The sequence below is a fragment of the Physella acuta genome, unplaced genomic scaffold (genome assembly GCF_028476545.2).
Source record: "Physella acuta isolate Inbredline_101_S28 unplaced genomic scaffold, ASM2847654v3 ptg000915l, whole genome shotgun sequence".
NCBI classification, from domain to species: domain Eukaryota; kingdom Metazoa; phylum Mollusca; class Gastropoda; family Physidae; genus Physella; species Physella acuta.
This window is the reverse complement of record NW_026732432.1, coordinates 75,782-101,261: the sequence shown is the minus strand read 5'-3', so window position 1 is coordinate 101,261 and position 25,480 is coordinate 75,782. Positions and strand designations below refer to the sequence as shown.

The window sequence follows — 25,480 nt, the reverse complement described above, 5'->3', positions numbered from 1 at the left end:
ACAGTTTGCATTAATTAGGTCACCTGTGTCTAACTTAATGAGGCTTTGTTATAACTGCGTCATGTCGGTCGTGTGATCACCACTGGAGGTCGTCAATGATTTATCTCCCTCTTTCTATACTTTTATACTATATTTTACCTCCCTTTTATTTCATATTTTCCTCATACATTTTTTTTTTACTTTCAATATGTTACCCCCCCCCCCCGCCCCTCCGTTAAATATTTTACCTCCCCTATTTTTCTATACCATTATATATTTCCTCTTTAACTCCCGCGTCAGCTCCCCCTTCCCCCTCCCCTCCCCCCTTGTCTTAAGCCTCCTCCTCCATTCACACTTTATACTCCCCCCTTATCCATTCTAACCCTCTTTACTATAGCTTTTCCAAATTACTTTTTTCTTTACCCCCAACTTTCCGAAATTAAACCAATAGGGCTGGTAAGTAGGTCGCCAAGCAGTTCTACGGCTTAATAAAACCTGAATGAGCCAAGAAATGGTTGATGACTTATTTACCAGCCCTATTCTTATATCCTCGTTTTACCTCCTTTGGAATCCCCTTCTACTCCCTCTTTAACTACCCGCATTCCCTTATCATCACCCCCCCCCCCCCCACCTCTATGTTGTTGAACCTATTTAAAAACTATTTCAAACATCCAAATCCATTTTTAAAAAAAAAAGAAAATAAAAACCATTTCTTTGAACAGAGTGGATGACCAGCAGTATAAAATGGAAACTACAGGCCAACTCTTCTTCGGCACGACAGACTACATCCTGTTGGCGGCCATGTTGTCTGTGTCTATGGGCATTGGAGTCTTCTTCGCGTTCTATGGAAGAAAGAGGCAAACCAAGGTCTATAACTCTTGATAAACTTTAAAATTTTCAAATTAAAATTACATATTTAAACAAAACAGCTGAAAAAGAAAAATCCAATAGAAATGTTTTACAATCTAAACCAATAATCAGTAATTATTTTTGTAATAATATAAAGTGCAATACACCTTTATATTTTATTTTATGCACGCAATGAAAACAGTCAAAGAAAAAAAATTGTAGTTAGTTTAAATATAAATTAATTACCTTAGTTATATTCATTTGAGTCAATAGTACTTGCAAATATCTGGTTCCTAACGGTTCCAAATTTTAGTTGCCTGGTTTTGTCTTTACATCCAGATCTAGAATTTATTTAAAGTGTCACGAAACATTGATTCTTCCTAATTTAAATCCAAAAACAAATTTTAGAATTTAGTTAACTTTTTACTCCCCACCCCCTTCCACCACCACCAACTTCCCGTAACACCAGATCGACTACCTGCTGGGCAGCCGGCGGATGGGCGCCATCCCCGTGTGCATGTCCGTGTTCGCCACCTTCCAGTCGGCCATCTCCCTGCTGGGGACGCCGGCCGAGGTCTACACCTACGGCACCATGACCTTCTACTCCGTGGCTGGCCCGGTGCTCTCCTACGTGGCCTGTCTCTTCACGGCCATCCCGCTCTTCTACCCTCTCAAGCTGACCAGCGTCAACGAGGTGTGTCCATTTTTTTTAACCCTTGCAGCGCCCCATGGGATGGTCCAGCCTTGCCAGTTTCAATGAGGTAGGTCAAAATTGGTTGTTTAAACCCTTGCAGCGCCCCAAGTGATTGTCCAACCTTTCCAGTGTCAATAAGGTTTTGGAGAACGGATTGATTTAACCCTTGCACCGCCCCATGTTATGCTCCAGCATGACCAACGTGAATAAGGCTGATTAAAATAATTTTGTTTTAACCCGTGCAGTGCCCCTTGATATGGTCCATTCTAACTGGTTATAAACGAGGTTGATCAAAATGTGTTTAAACCCTTGCGGCGCCCCACTTTTCATTTGACCAAGTCAAGGCCCACGCTGATCAATATGAATGAGTTTGGTCAAATAGTGTGTCTTAACTAACCCTTACAGCCCCCCCCCCCCCCCCCCCCATGGTTTTTAAGGCCATAATTAAAAATAAATATATACAATAAAAGGAAAAGAGGAAAGAAAAATAAAACAAACTTGAACCAAAAACAAAAATTATTGTACACATTTGACACAGTTGTGGGTGAAACAAACACAGTCTTACCCGGGGCGGTAGACGAAGAGATGCCTGAAAGAAACCCTGTGTCCCAGTCTAAAATCAACACAACCGTCCATAAATGTTGTCACTCACAGTACACCACGACACGTGATTCCACCCCCCCCCCCCCCACACACACAATGACATCAAACGAGAATCTACACAGCCACTAAAAAAATTGTATTTTTGTTTGTTGAAAAAAAAAGTTGATTAATTTGAGTTGCAGTTTGCTAAAATCTAAAAAATAAAAAAAAAACAATTTAAAAAAAAACTAAGTTCTAATGCAACAACGTGATGTCACACTTTACCCCTTAACCCCCCCCCCCCCCTCTTCCTTCTCAGCCCTAAAATTTGCAACCCCCTAGTAACACGAAGTTATTAATCGACGACCCTCCCCCATAAACCTATTTCTTTGGCGTTTCCGTTAGCGACTACTACCTATGCTACTCCAAGTGTTAACATTCTTTTTTCTGTTTCTTCTAAGTTTAACATACAGATTCCTTTGTTCTTCGCAAGTACCCACATTTTATAACTGTAAATCTTGTTTTCCTTAACGTAAACACGTAAAACAAGTTACGGTACATGAGCGCCTACATTTTTTTTATACCTTGCCAAAACAAAAAGCTAGTTAGAAAAGAACAAACTAGGCCCCAGGTGAAAGGTCGCCGTACTTAGCCTACATAATCTCTAACACCTGGTCTAATGAACAGCATTGTCTGCACGCGATAGGTGAAGCGGTGAACTCTTGATGCGGTTGCCAGGAAAATTTTCCCAGACGTAGGTTAGTTTTTTGTCGAATTGTCTGAAAAAAAAAGTTACATCAATGGCATGTTTAGCTTAATTTGAACTTTGCTAAGGTAATTATTATTAATCATTAGCGAAGTGGCTTTCTAAAAAAATTCAAAGCTTTATGATTTCAGATTTGCTCTTGTTGAGAACAATTAATTTAGTTAATGATTCTCACGGAGGTACCAAGTCTGTTAGCTCAAGGAAAAGTTTGATATCGGGCGTCGTGTCGTTCAGAAGTAACCATACTTTTAGTGATCTGGACTGGGGTGTTAGGGTTAGGGTGTAGAACTTGTCGAGGTATCCAAAAAATAGATGGGGGTAGGAAATATAAACGGGTGGGGGGAAGGCGGAGTTAAGAGTAAAGATTGATAAACCTTGTTGTGGATTAAACGTACCCAGCTGAATGACCGTGAGAAATATATTCAAATTGTTAAATAATGTTCTCAGTTTTTTATAAGACCTGAAAAAAAGGGAAAAAAAATATCCTTTAGTGTGCTTTAAAATGTGAAGATCTATAGACCAAATTAGATGTGTAAAACAACGCAGTCTTTAATGTAGCACTAATTCAGTTCACTCACGCTCCAGCTACATCAAAGGACGTGCAGGTGCTCAATGCATCGCCCACCCTCACGCCCTAATGTTTACACCACACCACACCCCCCCCCCCCCCCTCCGCATGAACAATGGCCACACTGCTCACTCCCACACTGTTATCTCCCCTGTCTGAAGCCATGAACAGGTAACTGCTCACCTGTGAAACAGAGAGGCTTTAAACAAAGACTTCAGGAGACCAGGCTGGCATCACAATACGCACATGGTGCCACGTTAGCCACACCACACGGTACGACAGTAGTAAGACCACACGGCACCATATTAGTTACACCACACGGCACCACATTAGCTACACCACACGGCAGCATATTAGCCACATCACACGGTACCACATTAGCCACACGGTACCACATTAGCCACACGGTACCACATTAGCCACACGGTACCACATTAGCCACACGGTACCACATTAGCAACACCACACGGTACAACAGTAGTAAGACCACACGGCACCATATTATTTACACCACAAGGTACCACATTAACCGCATTTGCCACACAGTACCACATTAGCTACACCACACGATACAACTTTAGTCACACCACACATCACCACATAGTACGACACGGTACCACAAAAGCCACACCACATAGTATCACATTGGCTGTACCATAAGGTACCACATTGGCCACACCATTCTGTCACAGCTTCATAATAGCCAAACCACACGGATACAAAACGGCACCACGTTAGCTACACTACATAGTACCACATTGACTGCACCATAAAGTACCGTCACAGCTCCATAATAACCCCACCACACAAACCAAATACCACATAACCCACATTACATTACAGCATCGTTGCCAGTTAATAAAGCGATAATACGACCGTAAGCTTAATGGTAATGTTACAAGGGAAGAACCAAGTTCTGGCCTTGTAGACATGAGCTGAGATTATTCTACAGATACTGCTACTGCTAGCGGTGGGGAGAACTTATATCTCTGTGCTAACTACAGACTAAGCAGATGACCGTACATGGGCTAGTTCTAATGTCAAATGACCAGTCTTATAATCTAGTTCTTATGATACATGACCAGTCTTATAATCTAGTTCTTATGATACATGACCAGTCTCAGAGGCGTAGCGAGGGGTGGCGGGGGGTGCGGACAGCACCGGGTGACACCAAGTCAAAAAAACAGCAAAATATATAGAGAAAAACTTGAGGGGGGGGGGTGCAAATCGAAACTTTGAGGGAGGTGCAAATCAAAAGTTTGAGGGGGGGGGGGGGGTGCAAATCGAAAATTTGAAAGTTTGTCCCCGGGAAGGGTCGCTACGCCTCTGGGGGGTGACACCATTAAGTGCCGCACCGGGTGACACCCGACCTCTCTACGCCACTGACCAGTCTAATAATCTAGTTCTAATGTCAAATGACCAGTCTTATAATCTTGTTCTAATGTCAAATGACCAGTCTAATAATCTAGTTCTAATGTCAAATGACCAGTCTTATAATCTAGTTCTAATGTCAAATGACCAGTCTAATAATCTAGTTCTAATGTCAAATGACCAGTCTTATAATCTAGTTCTAATGTCAAATGACCAGTCTTATAATCTAGTTCTAATGTCAAATGACCAGTCTTATAATCTAGTACTAATACCAAATGACCAGTCTTATAATCTAGTACTAATACCAAATGACCAGTCTTATAATCTAGTGCTAATGTCAAATGACCAGTCTTATAATCTAGTACTAATGTCAAATGACCAGTCGCTTGAACTAGTTTTAATGTCCACTGACCAATGACCTAGTTCTAAAGTCAGATGACCAGTCACATGGGCTAGACAGCTGACCAATCAACTCCATTGTCTCAGCCGGCCACTCCACGCGCTATTAAAATGCCGGCCACGTCCCCCGGGGCCATCTAATTATTCTAATCTCCCCTGATCACGTGACCAGTTCAACTTGAACTGACACTTGACCCGCGCGCGCCACGTTTGCAGGTGTCAACATAAATTCTCCACTTCCCCTCCCTCCCCCGCACGTGCCATAATTCTCAAAAACAAAATGGACGTGTGGGCTACCGACCAACGGGCTTTGAAATCGATTATTTCAAATCTCGTTTGTATTTATAGCCATTTTTCATTTCCTTTGTCGGAGAGGGGAGCTTGAAATGATCACTTACCAAAATAAAATAAAAAAGCGAGAAAAAAAAAACCTAACGATTCTACGATTTCATCGAACTCAAGGAATCTGTCTCGGTCTTGTCCCTTTTTCCTGCCGGGGAATATTTAATTTGGCTCGTTGGACTAGCCCAAGTGCCTGTTACACACAGTTTCTTCCAGGCATCTCTTCTGGAGGGGGGGGGGGGGGGGCCTCTGTCCCCGCCGAAGAAAGTCTACCGCCCCCCCCCCGAACGAAATGAAATTTATATAGAAAACATATACTTTTAACGGTGTTCGCCCCCCCCCCCCCAAAGAAAGTCTACCGCCCCCCCCCCCCCCGTATGAAATGAAATTTATATAGAAAAAATATACTTTTAACAGTGTTCGCCCTCCCTCAAAGAAAGTCTACCCCCCCCCCCCCCAAAGAAAGTCTACCCCCCCCCCCGAAAATTTCAAGTGCCCCCCCCCCCCCCGAAGAAAAGAAGAAAAAAGTCTGGAAGAAACACTGGTTACACACCCCTTCCATCCACGCCACCCCCTCACCATCACGACATTGAACGATTCTAACACAATTTTAACCTCACCACCCACATTTTACCCACAAGACTGAGACTAGGAAGCAACAGTTGACGTAGATTTCAATTTGTACCACGCTCGTTAGGATGTTGATTTAAGACAGCAATCTCGATCTATTTTTTGTAATTTTCAAATATAAATGTTTACATCTCCATCGTGAACTACCCAGTGGCGTAGCGAGGTCGGGTGTCACCCGGTGCGGCACTTAATGATGTCACCTTCCCAGAGGCGTAGCCACCCTTCCTTTCAATTTGGCGCGCTCTCTGGACCAACCTTTAAATTTTCAATTTGCACCCCTCCCCCTTCAAATTTTCCATTTGCACCACCCTCAAACTTTTGATTTGCACACCCCCCCCCCCTCCACCCTTGTCAGGATTTGTCAAATTTGCTCTTAAAAGACTATTTAACACACGAATTAATCACTTAATTAAGTGGAATTATCATTTTTCTCTATATATTTTGCTATTTTTTGCCTTGGTGTCACCCCCCTAAATAGTGTCACCCGGTGCGGTCCGAACCCCATACCCCCCCCCCCTCGCTACGCCACTGGAACTACCTCAGGTTGTGATATTATATATATATATATATATATATATATATATATATATATATATATATATATATATATATATATATATATATATATATATATATATATATGCCATCTTTATGCCATAGATAAGCCCAACCCCCTCCCACATGCGCCCCCCCCCCCTCCGCCGTTGATTTAAAGAAAAATGTGTTGCATGAATGTTCATCAAGCTGAAGATAATCATTAGACTTTGATGGGGAAGAAATGCACAATGAAAGGTTAGGTTAGGTTAGGTTAGGTTAGGTTAGGTTAGGTTAGGTTAGGTTAGGTTAGGTTAGGTTAGGTTAGGTAAGGTTAGGTTAGGTTAGGTTAGGTTAGGTTAGGTTAGGTTAGGTTAGGTTAGGTTAGGTTAGGTTAGGTTAGGTTAGGTTAGGTTAGGTTAGGTTAGGTTAGGTTAGGTTAGGTTAGGTTAGGTTAGGTTAGGTTAGGTAAAGAGGTTGCTCCTGGCGGAATAATCTAATACTTTGATTAAGTGAATTCTCTTTTCTATTCTCTTACGTGCTGTTGAATAAACGTAATCTTGTTAACAATGTGTTGTGTTAACAAATTGTTGTTGACAAAATGTTGTGTTACGATTTTTGCTCCCAACAGGTTGTGTAAAACGAATGTGATAACTGGTATGGTACGCTAAAGTAGGGCAAAAAAATCGTTCTAAGGGAATTAACTCAATCATTTGTATTAATTTTAGGCCTACACAACCGTAAGAAGCTATACTGACGAAAAAGAATTAGTAATGAGACTCTAATTTTGGGTTTATTAAATAAATAGATTAAATTTAACGTATACGACATTTTGAACTTTTTTTATAAAGGGCCACATACTTTAAGAAATTTTAAATATATATATATATATATATATATATATATATATATATATATATATATATATATATATATATATATATATATATATATATATATATATATATATATATATATATATATATATATATATATATATATATATATATATATATATATATATATATATATATATATATATATATATATATATATATATATATATATATATATATATATATATATATATATATATATATATACAAACATATATACATACATATATATGTATATATATATATACATATGTATTGTTTGTAGTATTTAGAAAGACGATATAATTCAAGGTTTATCCGGTTACTTGGCACAGTGACAGGCATCGCTGCTACAGTAAGTATCCATCAATGATCCACTCATCTCATAATCCACTTCACGTAATCCACTGTATGGCTAGTTAACGTTTATGCAGAGTCCGATGTTTGTATTAAAAAAAAAACAACTCCAATTTAAAAACCGAATAAGTTTAAATAAACTTGGTGTCTCTATATACCATGTTAAATGTGTGCTAATTGTGTATGCCCATCTACAGGTGACGTATATGTCGATAGCCCTGTTATCACCTGGTCTGGCACTACAAACAGGTAAATCAATTAAATATAGAACTCACCCGCTTCAAACTTAACAACTTACAATAGCTATAACCACTGCACTAAAACTCTAAAAATTTAAACGTTTAACAAGTATATAAACCTTTATAATTACACGTTGTTAATTGGACTAAAATGTGAAAATATAAATACAATTTTACTTACCTTTAATAATTGAAGTATCATATTTCTTTCAATACAACTGTACGATTTTATTACCTAACCACATCGATTGACGAACTACTATATTTATTAAAGAAAGATAACTTTGATTGTGTTGTTAAAGACCATCAATTACCTGTTGTTGTAAAGGTTTTTCCATGTTTGTTTTGTTTATGACGGCGTGTGATCTTCCATCAGCTGTCGGCTTACCTCTGTGGCTCTCTCTGGTAGTGATTGGATCTGTAGGCACGTTGTATACAGCTATAGTAAGTATGGCTGTTATTCTGTTCAGCTATAGACGCAGTGGGGGGGGGGGAGGTTAAAGGTAGGCAGATCCTAGTGTTACCCAGTCCATCCCACCAATACTCAAATTATTATTCTTTAATTGCTACGCCAGCTTACATTTTAAAGATTAAAACAAAACAAAATTGAGATTACAAATAATTAAGGTAATTTAAATAAAAAGTATTAATCTCAGTTGAGTTTTGATTATTATTCACTATAGAATTTCCTTTTGTTGCTTCTTAGGAGTAGAAAAAAAAATATAATGTTACTTCCAAGATAACGAATTCTATCGCTTGGTATAGTGACTTCAGAAAACTTACTTTTATTTTTTATCACCCCCCCCCCCACACACACACAAACGTTTGTGGTAGGGCGGAATCAAAAGCGTGATATGGACGGATGTCTTTCAAACTTTCATCATCTTCGGCGGGATCATCGTCGTTCTCGTCAAGGTAGGTAGGTCAAGCTACCCTTTTTGACCCGATGATCAGCTGTTTCAGTGAGCTCGGCATGGGAAGTGATAGTGGTGGTCAGTAGGAGAGAGGTGTCACCAATTGCAACTATATATATATATATATATATATATATATATATATATATATATATATATATATATATATATATATATATATATATATATATATATATATATATATATATATATATATCTTTTTCCTTTGGTGGTGGTGGGGGGGGGGATGACACCATGAGGTGCCGCACCTGGTGACACCCAACCTAGCGACGCCACTGGATGAGAGAGAACTCAAGACATCCTAACTTGAAAAACGTTTAGGCGACTTTTTCTTCAAAATGCATGCGAAGACGAACGCTTTATTAAATAATTTAAAAAAAAACGAACATAGACGTCTATTAAGAAACGTATTACTGCACATGAATCCACTTTCTCAAAGGCTATTTATAGATAACACTAACTTTTTTCCAGGGTTGCTTTGATGTCGGCGGTATTGAGAAAGTATTTAACATCACTGCGGACAAAGGGAGAGTAATATTTGATGAGTAGGTAATCGAGAACATTTTTTGAATTCTTTCCCCTTACAGCCGCAGCACTAGCAAAGTTTACGTTGAGCACGAAGCCCAGAAGAGAGTGCTCTTCTGATAATTAGGGTGTCACTTGACCTATATTTTTGTACTGTTGCCATGGTAAAGATGTCTGAAGAAAAAAAAAACAACTAAGCCTCGTTTTCGTTTATTTACAAAGTTTTGTGGTTATTTTAATGATGTTTACGCGCAGGGTTTTTTGTAAAGTGTAGTTTTATTGTGTTTCAAATATATTGTGTCATCCTTGTCACAAAGAGAGATTATTTCAGTATGAATTTCAGGCATTTCTTCGTCACCGAAAGAGAAAGAATTTATATAGAAAATGTATAGTTTTACTAGTGTCACCCCCCCCCCCCCTTCCCCTGAAAATTTAGTCCTCTCACCTTCTAAGTTTCTAATATCCACCCCCCCCCCCCCCACCTCCGGGAGAAAAAAACCTAAAAGAAACATTGAGTTTTAGGCTATAGATTTGTGATGTGTACGTATAACCACATTGACTCCTTTGACCCCCAGTGTCCGAGTGGACCCACGAGTCCGGCACTCGCTCTGGGGACTGACCGTTGGTTCCTTCTTCTACTGGTCAGCCTCCAACTTCGGCCAGTCTCTGGTCCAGAGAATCTCCGCCACCAAGTCAGTCCAGCAAGCCAACTTGTAAGTAAACAAGCTGTATTGACATCTGATGGACGTCCGTCATACTTACCACACAATTAACCTATCACCAAACGTTTAAACTGTTGGGGTTTTATCTGTCTCAATCGTTTGAAGGGTGAGTGGGCGTTTGCGTGCAGAGTTGTGTTAGTGTGTGTGTGTTTGGATGTGCATGTTTGTAGATGTATGTTGTTCTTTTGTTGTTTTTTCTTGAGTGATTAGCTGTTACACATCACACTCTCTTGCCCAACTATTTCTGTTCAGAGTTTTCCTGCTCTATATCTCTCTAACCCAACTATTTCTGTCCAGAGTATTTCTGCTATGTATCTCTCTAACCCAACTATTTCTGTCCAGAGTATTTCTGCTATGTATTTCTCTAACCAAACTATTTCTGTCCAGAGTATTTCTGCTATGTATCTCTCTAACCCAACTATTTCTGTCCAGAGTATTTCTGCTATGTATCTCTCTAACCCAACTTTTTCTGCCTAGAGCATTCCTGCTATAAATCTCTCTAACCCAACTATTTCTGTCCAGAGTATTTCTGCTATGTATCTCTCTAACCCAACTATTTATGTCCAGAGTATTTCTGCTATGTATTTCTCTAACCCAACTATTTCTGTCCAGAGTATTTCTGCTATGTATCTCTCTAACCCAACTATTTCTGTCCAGAGTATTTCTGCTATGTATCTCTCTAACCCAACTATTTCTGTCCAGAGTATTTCTGCTATGTATCTCTCTAACCCAACTATTTCTGTCCAGAGTATTTCTTTTATGTATCTCTCTAACCAAACTATTTCTGTCCAGAGTATTTCTGCTATGTATCTCTCTAACCCAACTATTTCTGTCCAGAGTATTTCTGCTATGTATCTCTCTAACCCAACTATTTCTGTCCAGAGTATTTCTGCTATGTATCTCTCTCTCTCTCTAACCCAACTTTTTCTGCCTAGAGCATTCCTGCTATAAATCTCTCTAACCCAACTATTTCTGTCCAGAGTATTTCTGCTATGTATCTCTCTAACCCAACTATTTCTGTCCAGAGTATTTCTGCTATGTATTTCTCTAACCAAACTATTTCTGTCCAGAGTATTTCTGCTATGTATCTCTCTAACCAAACTATTTCTGTCCAGTGTATCCCTGCTCTGTATCTCTCTCTCTCTCTCTAACCCAACTTTTTCTGCCTAGAGCATTCCTGCTATAAATCTCTCTAACCCAACTATTTCTTTCCAGAGTATTCCTGCTCTGTATCTCTCTAACCCAACTATTTCTGTCCAGAGTATCCCTGCTATGTATCTCTCTAACCCAACTATTTCTGTCCAGAGTATCCCTGCTATGTATCTCTCTAACCAAACTATTTCTGTCCAGAGTATTCCTGCTCTGCATCCCTCTGGCACTGCTGTACAAAGTGGTTCTAGTCCTGACAGGCCTGGTCATGGTGGCCTACTTTTTTGACCTTCAGTGTGACCCGATGACCGCAGGCTACGTGAAGAACTCCAATCAGGTGAGAAGATCGTCTGCTTGGATGCACGTGTAAGGGGAGCTGGTGCCAGAACAGCGGGGTGGGGAGAGCTTGGGGTAGGACAGCTTGATAGCCAGACATTAAGATTTTATGGGTCTGTAGGCTGGAACTAAAAGTGTTTTAAGCTGACGACCTTCTTTCTTTCTTAATCGTATGGCCTACTTAGTGCCTTTATCTTATGGCCTACTTTGTGCCTCTATCAAATGGCATACATGACCTACTTTGTGCCTCTAATGACATACATGACCTACTTTGTGCCTCTATCTAATGACATATATGACCTACTTTGTGCCTCTAATAACATGCATGACCTACTTTGTGCCTGTAATAACATGCATGACCTACTTTGTGCTTCTATCTAAGGATATATATGACCTACTTTGTGCATCTAATGCCATACATGACCTACTTTGTGTCTCTTAGATGATGCCCTACTTTGTTATGCACAGCTTAAGCTTCTTGCCTGGCTTACCTGGACTGTACATAGCCACAATATTTTCTGGTGCCTTAAGGTAAGATTTCCTTTAAACCTTAAGGTTATATTTCCTTTAAACCTCAAGGTAAGATTTTCTTTAAACCTTAAGGTAAGATTTCCTTCAAACCTTAAGGTAAGATTTTCTTCAAACCTTAAGGTAAGATTTTCTTCAAACCTCAAGGTAAGATTTCTTTTAAACCTTAAAGTAAGATTTCCTTTAAACCTTAAGGTAAGATTTTCTTCAAACCTTAAGATAAGATTTTCTTCAAACCTGGACATTTCCTCCCAACATTACCCCCCCCCCCCCAGTGACTACCCTCCTGTCAATTACCCCCCCCCCCCCCCCGTCAATTAACCCCCGCCCAGTTAGGGATAGGGTTAGGTTTAGAGTTATTGTTAGGTTTACAGAGAGGGTTAGGGTTAGAGTGAGGCAGTTCCTAAACCCATATAAACCATCTGTCTCAATTACCCTCTCCTCTGGGTTAAGGTTAGAGTTAAAGTTAGAGTTAGAGTGAGACGGTGTCCCATGTGAACTCTCTATCCCCAGCACCCTCTCCTCTGGCATCAACTCTCTGGCTGCCAACACTGTGGAAGACCTGCTGGGCTCAGTGCTCACCCACAGGAAGGAATCTACGACAACAGCAGTGACGAAATGTATTGGTGAGTTGGTTGTTTATCACATTAGAAATAGTTGAGCTGTTTACTTCAGTTGTTGGACCCATCTCCTGTTCCACATTCTCATATCAAGTTCTTTTCCCAAGTTCTAGTTCCAACTTCTTGCTTTTACTACTTGTTCCATGTTTTGGTCAGGTTCTTGTTTTTATTATTTGTTCCGAGTTCTTGTTCTCAGTTCTTGTTCTTCAAGTTTTTCTTTGCAAAATGTTCCCTATAAAGTATAAACATGTCATACTAAAATGTCACTTAACATTATGTCATATGTCATATGTCTTCTCCAGTGGTTTTCTACGGGGCGGTTATAATAGGTCTGGCTTACCTGGCCCGGATATTCACAGGCCCAGTTACACAGGTAAAAAAAATTTTGACCATATATGGCTCGTTTATAACACCCGGGTAGGGGGGGGGTGGGGTTAGAATATGCGACGCCACATATAGTTACTGAAATTTATCAATTGTTTCGCATATTTGCCAAGACTTTAAAAAAAATACATTGACCAGTCTCGGTTATTCGTTTAGAAAAAACAAACCACTGTTAAAAAAAAAAATCCCATCGGAATTTGAGCTTTGGGGGGGGGGGGGAGGGGGAACAGGGGACGGGGGAGACGCAGTTTGGAGCTGGCATGGCGTGGAATGGGAGCGGGTGGGTGGGTTGACTGAAGAGTAGATAAGTGGGTCGTACTGTGAGGTAAAATTTCACCAAAAAACTTGACGTCATTTATGGGCGACCCACTTAAATGTTGCACAGCCTTAAGTAGATGTAATACTTGTGCTTCAAACTAGCGAAATTTATTATTTAACTTATCATGCTTAACCCCAACGCTTTGATTAAAATACCCCCCATTTTCACATTTTTCAACCAGATCACATATTCAAATTTTCACATCTTTACACCAGATCACATATTCAGCTTTGGGGGCCACGAGTGGCCCAGTTATGGGCTTGTTTGCACTCGGGGCCACCTTCCCACAGGCCAACAAAGTGGTGAGTACGGACTGAGCATGTCAGAAACACACACACACACACACACACGCACACGACATTTATTTTTATATGAAAAAAAATAGTTCAAAGGCCACATTAATTTAAAATTAACATAACGTAATTGACAAATTATCCAATTGTAAACACAGGACAATATGACTGTATAACATTTTATTTCGTGAGCTTTTATTCTATTATGTTTGCCAGTGTAACTTTAATTGAATCAAATACTTAAACTAAATATTCATGAATATTCTAAAGTGTTTGCCAGTTTTTATTCCACTATTTTTAATCTATCCATATCTACATTCTAAAATGTTTGTCAGTGTAACTTTAGTTGAATCAAATACTTAAAATAAATATACACGAATATTTTTAAGTGTTTGCCAGTTTTTATTCAACTATTTTTAGTATATCTATATTAGTTTTACCTTATTTTAATTAAATATTTTTAATCAGTCTTGTCTTAGTCTTCATCCATCAAGGTTATGACTTTTAAAGAAATAAAAATGAGATATTTTAATGTTTCGACTGTTAAAATTTACAAATATTTTTTTTTAAATTCCTTCCAGGGCGCCGTGGTAGGTGTATTCACTGGGCTGGTGATAAGTATGTGGATCACCATCGGCTCTTTTCTGTACGGTGCCAGAGCACCCGTGCTGGGCCGCGGCTCCACGGCTCTATGTACACCTGTCAACGGCTCCGATATTCTCTATAGTGACGTATCCGGTTATGGGAACATGACGTCAGTTCCGTGGACAAACATCACCACACTGTCGCCCTCCTTCATGACCACTAAACACATACCAAGGTAGATAACTCAGTAAAATAATAATAATATTTCTCTTTCAAGAGTTACCTTACTTGAAACTTCTCCCATTTATTTAAATAAAAGAAGTTGGAGGCTATACATTACAAGGAACCTGAACCTTAGGTTTGAGTGGGAGGTTGCCTAGAGGTTGGGCTGATATTCAATCACAAACATGCAATAGGCCCAAACTTTTTTTAAGGTTTTGTTAATACTCTTGAGCTACCAATTTACAAACAAAAATTCACTCTAGCAAAACCCCTCTTTGTATCCCCAGCCAAATAAAGACAGATTTCTCCTTCTACGATCTATCATACCTGTGGACACCCATGATTGGGTCTTTAATAACCGTCGCTTGTGGATTAACCGTCAGCATTATCTACCGTAAGTCCTCGCTTGATAAAATACACATTTTTAAAATCATTAAAGTTTCAGTCCATCAGTATTATAATTGGTAAAGTTAGTCTCTCCGTCTATATCTATATTAGTTTAGTTTGTTTTTACATTTGAATATGTTTTACATTTTTGTTACTTTTTTTTCTATTTAAATGTGTTTATTTACAATCCGTTTCATTAGATAATTTTCTATGAGTAGCTAATACTTTTCAAATACTAGACTAATTGTAGATGTGCAAATAATACTTAAATATACATTAACATAATTATTTGGTTTTTCAAGTATGTTTTGTTAGATGTTCAGTTTTATTATCCCATGGATAAAACTTCATGGAATTAATGTGAGAGACAATATTAACAATATTGTATGTTCCACAAGAACCGCCTCAAATTTAGCATTAACTTCACAAAGCGGAGAGAGGGGGAGGGCGTGACACCATTAACGGGTTCGTGCCAAAATGAAAAATCGCCGATTTCCATGAAAAAATTGACTTTTCTCAGTTGGTTTATTTTAACTTTATTAAAGCTTACCTGCATAATTCGGCACAGGATGACACCATCGTGAATAGGGGGGGGGGGGGGGGGGGAACGACACAAAATTCGTGACAGATTTAGTCACCCGACCTAGTGACACTTTTTTATTTACAAGTTTTTATGGAACAAAATTACAAGCATCAGTCACAATAAGTCAGAAGCGTAGCGAGGGGGGGGGGGACGACGACATATGTCCAGGGGGCGACCTTAGGGGGCGCCAAAATGGGTTGGAAAAATAAATTGACAGCTTGAGGGGGGTGCAAATCGAAAGTTTGAGAGGGGAGGGGGGTGCAAATCGAAAGTTTGTCCCCGGGCGCCGGGAAGGGTCGCTACGCCTCTGCAATAAGTATTTTAAATATTTCTTGTCCGACCAAGATTTTGTTCTTCTTTTATTTCTAAAACATTTTTGTTTCTTTTTTTAGTTCATTATAAGCTTGCTATTATAAAGATTAAAACGATTTTTAATTATAATTGTTTTATTTTCCTGTTCAGCATACGAGCATCCTTTACATATGTTTGTGATCTTCTTTCCCAAATTTGAGGTCACCTAGCAAACGACCAAGACGTTGTGGAACCGAGGCTACTGTTTCCACTGACCAGACGACTGTGGGGGATACGCGTGCAAGAAGAAACGGTTTCCGGGGTAAAAGAGCTCACGACCTTTAACCCCGGCAAATTGACGTCTGCTCAAGGCAAAGTGACTCTTGACCCCTCGCCCAGAAATTTTGAGACAGAACACACCTTGAAGTTATGAGACCTAAGTTAATACATCTCATTCAAAGACAATTACATACAATTACGGCCATCATTAATTAATTAGAAACGAAACAATTTTGATTAGTTGTGATACCTAAGTTAATACATCTCATTCAAAGACAATTACATACAATTACGGCCATCATTAATTAATTAGAAACGAAACAATTTTGATTAGTTGTGATACCTAAGTTAATACATCTCATTCAAAGACAATTACATACAATTACGGCCATCATTAATTAATTAGAAACGAAACAATTTTGATTAGTTGTGATACCTAAGTTAATACATCTCATTCAAAGACAATTACATACAATTACTGCCATCATTAATTAATTAGAAACGAAACAATTTTGATTAGTTGTGATACCTAAGTTAATACATCTCATTCAAAGACAATTACATACAATTACGGCCATCATTAATTAATTAGAAACGAAACAGTTTTGATTAGTTGTTATACCTAGGTTAATACATCTCATTCACAGGCAATTACATACAATTACTGCCATCATTAATTAATTAGAAACGAAACAATTTTGATTAGTTGTGATACCTAAGTTAATACATCTCATTCAAAGACAATTACATACAATTACGGCCATCATTAATTAATTAGAAACGAAACAATTTTGATTAGTTGTGATACCTAAGTTAATACATCTCATTCAAAGACAATTACATACAATTATGGCCATCATTAATTAATTAGAAACGAAACAATTTTGATAAGTTGTTATACCAAAGTTAATACATCTCATTCAAAGACAATTACATACAATTACTGCCATCATTAATTAATTAGAAACGAAACAATTTTGATTAGTTGTGATACCTAAGTTAATACATCTCATTCAAAGACAATTACATACAATTACGGCCATCATTAATTAATTAGAAACGAAATAATTTTGATTAGTTGTGATACCTTAGTTAATACATCTCATTCAAAGACAATTACATACAATTACGGCCATCATTAATTAATTAGAAACGAAACAATTTTGATTAGTTGTGATACCTAAGTTAATACATCTCATTCAAAGACAATTACATACAATTATGGCCATCATTAATTAATTAGAAACGAAACAATTTTGATTAGTTGTGATACCTAAGTTAATACATCTCATTCAAAGACAATTACATACAATTACTGCCATCATTAATTAATTAGAAACGAAACAATTTTGATTAGTTGTGATACCTAAGTTAATACATCTCATTCAAAGACAATTACATACAATTACGGCCATCATTAATTAATTAGAAACGAAACAATTTTGATTAGTTGTTATACCTAGGTTAATACATCTCATTCACAGGCAATTACATACAATTACTGCCATCATTAATTAATTAGAAACGAAACAATTTTGATTAGTTGTGATACCTAAGTTAATACATCTCATTCAAAGACAATTACATACAATTACGGCCATCATTAATTAATTAGAAACGAAACAATTTTGATTAGTTGTGATACCTAAGTTAATACATCTCATTCAAAGACAATTACATACAATTACGGCCATCATTAATTAATTAGAAACGAAACAATTTTGATTAGTTGTGATACCTAAGTTAATACATCTCATTCAAAGACAATTACATACAATTACGGCCATCATTAATTAATTAGAAACGAAACAATTTTGATTAGTTGTTATACCTAAGTTAATACATCTCATTCAAAGACAATTACATACAATTACGGCCATCATTAATTAATTAGAAACGAAACAATTTTGATTAGTTGTGATACCTAAGTTAATACATCTCATTCAAAGACAATTACATACAATTACGGCCATCATTAATTAATTAGAAACGAAACAATTTTGATTAGTTGTGATACCTAAGTTAATACATCTCATTCAAAGACAATTACATACAATTACGGCCATCATTAATTAATTAGAAACGAAACAATTTTGATTAGTTGTGATACCTAAGTTAATACATCTCATTCAAAGACAATTACTTACAATTACGGCCAACATCAATTAATTAGAAACGAAATAATTTTGATTAGTTGTGATACCTTAGTTAATACATCTCATTCAAAGACAATTACATACAATTACGGCCATCATTAATTAATTAGAAACGAAACAATTTTGATTAGTTGTTATACCTAAGTTAATACATCTCATTCAAAGACAATTACATACAATTACGGCCATCATTAATTAATTAGAAACGAAACAATTTTGATTAGTTGTTATACCTAAGTTAATACATCTCATTCAAAGACAATTACATACAATTACGGCCATCATTAATTAATTAGAAACGAAACAATTTTGATTAGTTGTGATACCTAAGTTAATACATCTCATTCACAGACAATTACATACAATTACTGCCACGTTTAATTAGAAACGAGACAAATGTAAAAACATTTGAATCATCTGTATGTTTTTGCATTTGTCCAAGATGTCATTTAGTATTTCTACATTGTTCTCAATCATTCAGGTTGTGTTCAACATGTTATTGACTTAGCACATGTTATATTTTTAATAAACCGATGATATTTAAAATGTGAGATTGTTTTCTATGTAATCTGTATACGTCAACTCTTAAATAGTAGAAAAAACATGCAGGAATTAAAGAAAACAAACATCTTCATTTAAACATGTAGTTGTTTCTTCAAAATGTGTACCAAGATGAAGGAAGTAAATTAGGGACATTAAAACACGGACGATTATTTATAAACCTTGTGAGCTCACCCATCTGACCACGCCTGTCTTAAGTCAGGGAATGTAAGGCGTTTTGGCATAGTGCCTAATGCTGACGACAACACAATCTTTTCATATGCTGCGGTCAAACAGATGAACTCTTCTTCATCTGCTCCATGAACCTTTCAGGTCGGAAACGCTGCTTCACTGTATTTACTAATATCACTAATATCGATATATATATAAAATATATCGATATATATATATATATATATATATATATATATATATATATATATATATATATATATATATATATATATATATATATATAATTCTCTTCATGGCCAAGACTATGCAAGCCGACTATCTAACCCTCATCCCGCCCCCTCTCTCGCTCTCCTGGCATTCGCAACAGACCATTTCGCTACCACCCCCACCCCCACCAGTTTGGTGAGCTGTGGTTCACCCCGAATGTTTACAATCGTATAGCCGGGTCGAATTAGTGACGGCTATTAGGGGCAGATTATTTAACTTTTAAACGATTTGAAACTAAGGGGAGGTGAGAAGTTCGGCTTGATCTATTCATTCAATCATTGTCGTCTGTAAACTGTCGTCACGGACGGTGCTTTCAAGGGAGCGTGGGGAGGGGGAGTGTGGGTTGTGTCGAATTCACAAATTATAAATTACTAAGTAGAAAATAAAACTACTAAATAGCGGCGTATGCTTACCGCGCGGGTCAGCTCGTGTTCACTAATGTTCCTGATTTTATTTAGTTCAAAAAGTAAATGATAAGAACAGGTAAACACATTTTATGCAAGGGAAACCACCCTCAACAAATGTTTAGCCAAGCTGGCCCATACAGTCGATAGTGAGAGGTCTCTAGCACAGAAAGATGAGGTAGGGAACATATGTGAACTCTCTGATGCGAAGGTGAGAATCATCATCTTTTCCCGAACGTGGAAGTTTTACTGATTGAACCCGGATTCGGACTCGAGACTTTCGGGTTAGCAGCCCTCTACCGCTACATTATGGGGCTATTCAACCATATATATATATATATATATATATATATATATATATATATATATATATATATATATATATATATATATATATATATATATATGTAATGACTATCATTTTTGTACATAGAGCTGGACACGAGCCAAGAACGTCAAAAATTACTGCAGCGTAGCTGATTTTAATCGCACGCCTCACATCGCATAGGCAAATTTAGATTCACGCTCCATTCCACATCTTACCACAGATGGAGGCCACACATGAAAGATCTGCTTAACCATTATGCAGAGTAGATGTTTCTTTTCGTCTGTTTCAAAGCTCTAATTTGGTAAACAACAAATAACTAATCAACATAAATATGTTTTTGTTTTTTTGTGGGGTTTTTTAAAGTTTTTGTTGTGGTTTTTTTTTTTTTGCTAAGCCTACCGGAGCGTGAACATTAATCTAAATAAACCGGGAGTGATCTCCCCTAAACTTTCTCGAATATTCTTATATAAAACAACAGGGGATGGCAGTGGCGGAACTAGAAAAAATGGGCCACCCCGCAAAAAAATTTTTTGGGCCCCCCATATATGTATATATATATATATATATATATATATATATATATATATATATATATATATATATATATATATATATATATATATATATATATATATATATATATATATATATATATATATATATATATATATAAACACACAATACGAACATAGGATACTCATTTCTGGCCTGATCAGGTTTTGAAAAAAAAAATTCAATTAAATCTAATCACAACAACATGTCATGTGTATCAGTGGCGGAACTAGAAAAAAAGCCCCCCCCCCCCCCGAAGAATTTTTTTGGGCCCTATATATATATATATATATATATATATATATATATATATATATATATATATATATAACAAGGTTCGCTCTCAATTTAAAAAAAATTCCATCTGGTACACGAATAAATCAGAGGTTTTCCAACACACGAGCTGGCCCCTTTCTAAATCTAGTCCAACACACTAAACTGAGGCTTTCATCAAAACGTTACTAACCGTGTGCCCTGTTTTCCAGAAGTTGAATTAAATGTTAACAATGTCGGCAGTTCATTTCTTGGATCTTAGGGCGCGGGTTTGTCCACACTACCAACTAGACACGCCAAGGCATGCTGTAAATCCCTCGGCGACGGCCCAGGTGTCAGGGGAGTCACGGGGCTCTTGAAGCTACCGGTTACATTACTGCACGGGTGATGGGTGTGACACATTGTTTCTTCCGGCAGAGCTCCCCCCTCCCCTCCCCCGAAAACAGTCTACCCTGGAAGAAACATTGGTGCGACACCTAATTAGATTTAGTCATCGAGTGTAGTAGCGAGACTTATTCCTAGTGTTGTGGGAACTTTTAAACGACTGTCTGTGGGGGCCAACTTGCTCATATGTGATGCGCTCAGGATGACACTGACGCCAGTTGTATTCAAGTAGTAACCTCATCCGCTTATGCAGGATCACGGGGCGCTAAATCACATATTTCCGTTAGGAGTCCCCACTCAAATATGTACAAATGTTAGGCCTATGACAGAAACCTTTGCGGGGCTGTACTCAACAGCTTCCCAAGTTTTCATGGCGATTGGGTGAATGATGCAAAAAATAATCTTACCTGCCCTGTTTTGTGAATTAGATGTGCCTAATACTATGAAAGTAAATTAATATGCGTTGACTAGATCTAGTGCTGTCTAGTGTCTGACAAAATGTGCTGAAGTGGTGAATCGTACGGTTAGGAAGTAGTTCATAAACGATACATTTATCTCCTCGATACTTGTGAGGTTGAGAAAGAGGGATGGGATAGGGGTCGGCTCGGGAAAAAACTTGAAAGGGACAACAAAACGCCTTGATCTATGTATGTCAGCATCGCCCATGGTAAAACGTACTCAGGGGAGATAATTTGAAGTATAGGCCTTAAAAGTTTACTATATTTCTTGTAAAATCAAAAACAAGTAAACTAAAGTTTCTAGTATTATATTATTTTTTTAAAATTATTTGTACGATACAAGATAGTACAGGATACAAATTCAACCACTATCACAAACACATATTAACATTGAAAAATGTACAATGGATTTCGGGTCCCATACCTACCAATGCCGCAAATAAGAACCCCGCATCATGAAAGTATTGCAAGCCCACTTCATATGTAGCGGCTTTTCGTGCTATGGACTTTGTTGTTTTTTTAAAAAGAATTTTGCCGGCGACAGCGTGTGTTTGATTGTAGGGAAATAGAGCTCGGCCTTGACGATGGTTAAAAAATACAACTATAAATAACTGTTTTAAATATGTAAAGAATTTGTCGACAATTTTTTAACCCCCTTTTTGGTCCCCATCCCAGTGGCGTAGCGAGGTCGGGTGTCACCCGGTGCGGCACTTAATGGTGTCACCCCCCCCCCCCCAGAGGCATAGAGACCCTTCCCAGGGACAAACTTTCAAATTCTCGATTTGCACCCCCCCCCCCTCAAGTTTTCGATTTGCACCCCCTCCCCTCAAACTTTCGATTTGCACCCCCCTCTCGAGTTTTTCTCTATATATTTTGCTATTTTTTGCCTTGGTGTCACCCCCCTAAATGGTGTCACCCGGTGCGGTCCGCACCCCCGTCCCCCCCCCCCTCGCTACGCCCCTGCCCCATCCCCTGCCCCATCCGCCACAGTATACTTTGGAGGATCGGTCAAACAGTTACGTGTCCTCTATTTAGCTATCAAAGGGAGGGGGGGGGGCAACGAGTCAAAGAAGTCATTCAAAATTTGAAGAGTTGCCTATATTTTACACTGTAGTTTGTGTAATGGATTTTATCTTTTGCGGAAGAGCGTGGTATAGTGACTGTAAAATAAAGATAATCGTACCGCAGCTACAGTGTTTTTCTTTTACAAACCAAATATTAAGTCAAAAATTAAATTCAAAATTAAAAAAAAAAATTTTTTTGGTCAGCCGTGGGCCCCTAAACGGCCTCCCCCCCCCCCCCCCCCGCGCATTGCGGGGTCTGGCGGGACTGTAGTTCCGCCCCTGTTCATCAGGTAAATGAACAACTACTGACTAGTGTCTTTAACAAAATGTGCAGAAGTGGTCAGTTTACAGTTCATAGACGGTTCGTTAATCTATGCATTACATCTTATTGTAAGAGTAAGGGTGTGGTGAGGGGTAGAAGTGAGGGGTAGGGGAGAGGGGGGGGAGAGTTGGGAAGGGAAGGGGACAAGAAAGCGCCGATAAACATCTACATCAATAGTGCCGACTTTTTCCGATCGTCTAGAAGACCAGGATAGTCGCCTCGCCGCAACATTTCCCCAGCCCGATTTCAAAGCGTACCGGCACAGTCAAATTTCAGATGCTTCGTCTTTGAAGTTGTCTATATGTCTGGCGGTCTCTCGAGCTATAGTCAGTGCATTTTTCTCAAAGACGTTTGCCGACTATCGTGTTTGTTTGTAACTGTAGAAGAAAGATAACTCGACCTCCACCTAATTTTTTTTTTTTTTTTTTTTTTTAATAATTTAGCCAGGATTTTTGGGCCCCCAATTGGTCTGGGCCCCCCCCCGCATTGCGGGGTCTGGCGGCACTGTAGTTCCGCCCCTGGGGGATGGGAACTCGGGCTATAGACATGATTTTTAATCCATTTTAAATACTTAACGTTTTAAAAATAGAATAACATCTCGTAGACAAAAGAATTGCACACCAAGTGAACGCCAAATAAAAAAGTGCATAATAGTGCGCAATATTATTAGTACCTTAAAAATTTACATTAGTTTTTTGAGAAATCGGAAGTAGCGTAAATTACTACTTCCGGTCAACGGAAATTACTCAAAATTTACCAGAAGGTAGAATAAAATACTTTAAAAAAACTTTTTAAAAAACCACGTTTTTCTTGTGGACTAAAAAATAGAAAATAACTATTTACATACATTTGATGACAAAAAACGTGGGTACGTTCACCATCAAATTTCCCGACCCATCTGCCCGACCCACGTTTTTTGTCATCAAATGTATGTAAATAGTTATTTTCTATTTTTTAGTCCACAAGAAAAACGTGGTTTTTTAAAAAGTTTTTTTTAAGTATTTTATTTTCTCCTTTTTAGTCCGTTGCTACACATGAAAAACGTGGTTTTTAAAAAAGTTTTTTATATAGTTTATTTTCTACTTTATCTAATGACTTGATTAAGTATGAATTGACTAAGTGTTTATAAATACACGGACTAAAAAAATCTTGAGCGACCAGGATTCGAACCTGGGTTGTCGCGGCCACAACGCGAAGTACTAACCACTATACGATCACGGCCAGCGCGCTCACATCGATTGGGGCCGAAGTAACTGTGTCAATAAGCCTTCAGTCTTGTCGGTATCTTTAGAAATCATGTCCTCAATTTTATGGTCCTTTGGGCGTAATTAAATTAAGCTAATTACGGTCTCTAATTGCTAGTTTTTATGATTGCATCTGAAATTGTTAGGCGAAAGTAGCATGCATGCCAAATTTCAGGTCTCTAGAGCAATCAGAAGTGGGCTAATTTTCGATGTCAATTTTAACAACAAACAAATCCACACATCCACAAACGCGAAGCTGAGTTAAGAAAAACGTGTTAAAATTAGATCTTTTACTTACATGTGAAATTTCATTTATCTATCTGAAATAGTACTCAAGTTATAGGCTTTTGAAAAACTCAAAGTAGAAAAAGTACCACTTCCGGTTATCGGAAATCGCTCAAAAGTTGATCCGGATCTACGATTTTGATAAAATACTTATATATGAAATTTCATCAACCTAGCTGTAACGGTACTCAAGTAATCGTGTTTACACACAGACAGACAGACAGACACACAGACATACGGACAGGATTGCAAAGCCCAGTTTTTCAGAGTGGATTACGCATAAAACCTCTTAATTTAGATAAATCTGGATTGATAAGTTTTGCCCGATTAAAATAAGTCCTCTATACTTCGGATGTGATGAAGGACTGAGGTGTAATACGGTGAAAATTGTTAAAATTTCAAGAGATTTTTTTGCACGATTACAATACTTTCTGTATACTTCGTATATACGAGAAAGTAAAAAAAATTAAGCGGGAGTGATCTTCCTTAATTTTTCTCGTATATTCTTCAAGAAATGTTTTTTATTAGTATTTTTTTTCTCGTATACAGAGTATAGAGGAAATATTAATTTTGCACAAAAATCACATGAAATTTTGTCAGTTTTCATAGTTTTACACCTCAGTACTTCATCATATACGGAGTGTAGTGGATTTATTTTAATCGAG

General features: G+C 37.9%; 1 protein-coding gene across 1 annotated transcript; it reads left to right on the top strand.

Annotated features, from left to right (window-relative positions):
• Positions 1 to 705: 705 nt before the first annotated feature.
• Positions 706 to 16,933, top strand: LOC131953266 (sodium-dependent multivitamin transporter). The gene is made up of 16 exons (XM_059316372.1): positions 706 to 846; positions 1,298 to 1,522; positions 7,876 to 7,944; positions 8,144 to 8,195; positions 8,562 to 8,629; positions 9,020 to 9,100; positions 9,592 to 9,665; positions 10,221 to 10,358; positions 11,718 to 11,853; positions 12,295 to 12,383; positions 12,894 to 13,006; positions 13,303 to 13,373; positions 13,919 to 14,005; positions 14,578 to 14,816; positions 15,091 to 15,197; positions 16,286 to 16,933. Exons 1-16 carry the CDS (start codon positions 724 to 726, stop codon positions 16,495 to 16,497), a joined length of 1,884 nt encoding a protein of 627 aa, XP_059172355.1. The 5' UTR covers positions 706 to 723; the 3' UTR covers positions 16,498 to 16,933.
• Positions 16,934 to 25,480: the final 8,547 nt, after the last annotated feature.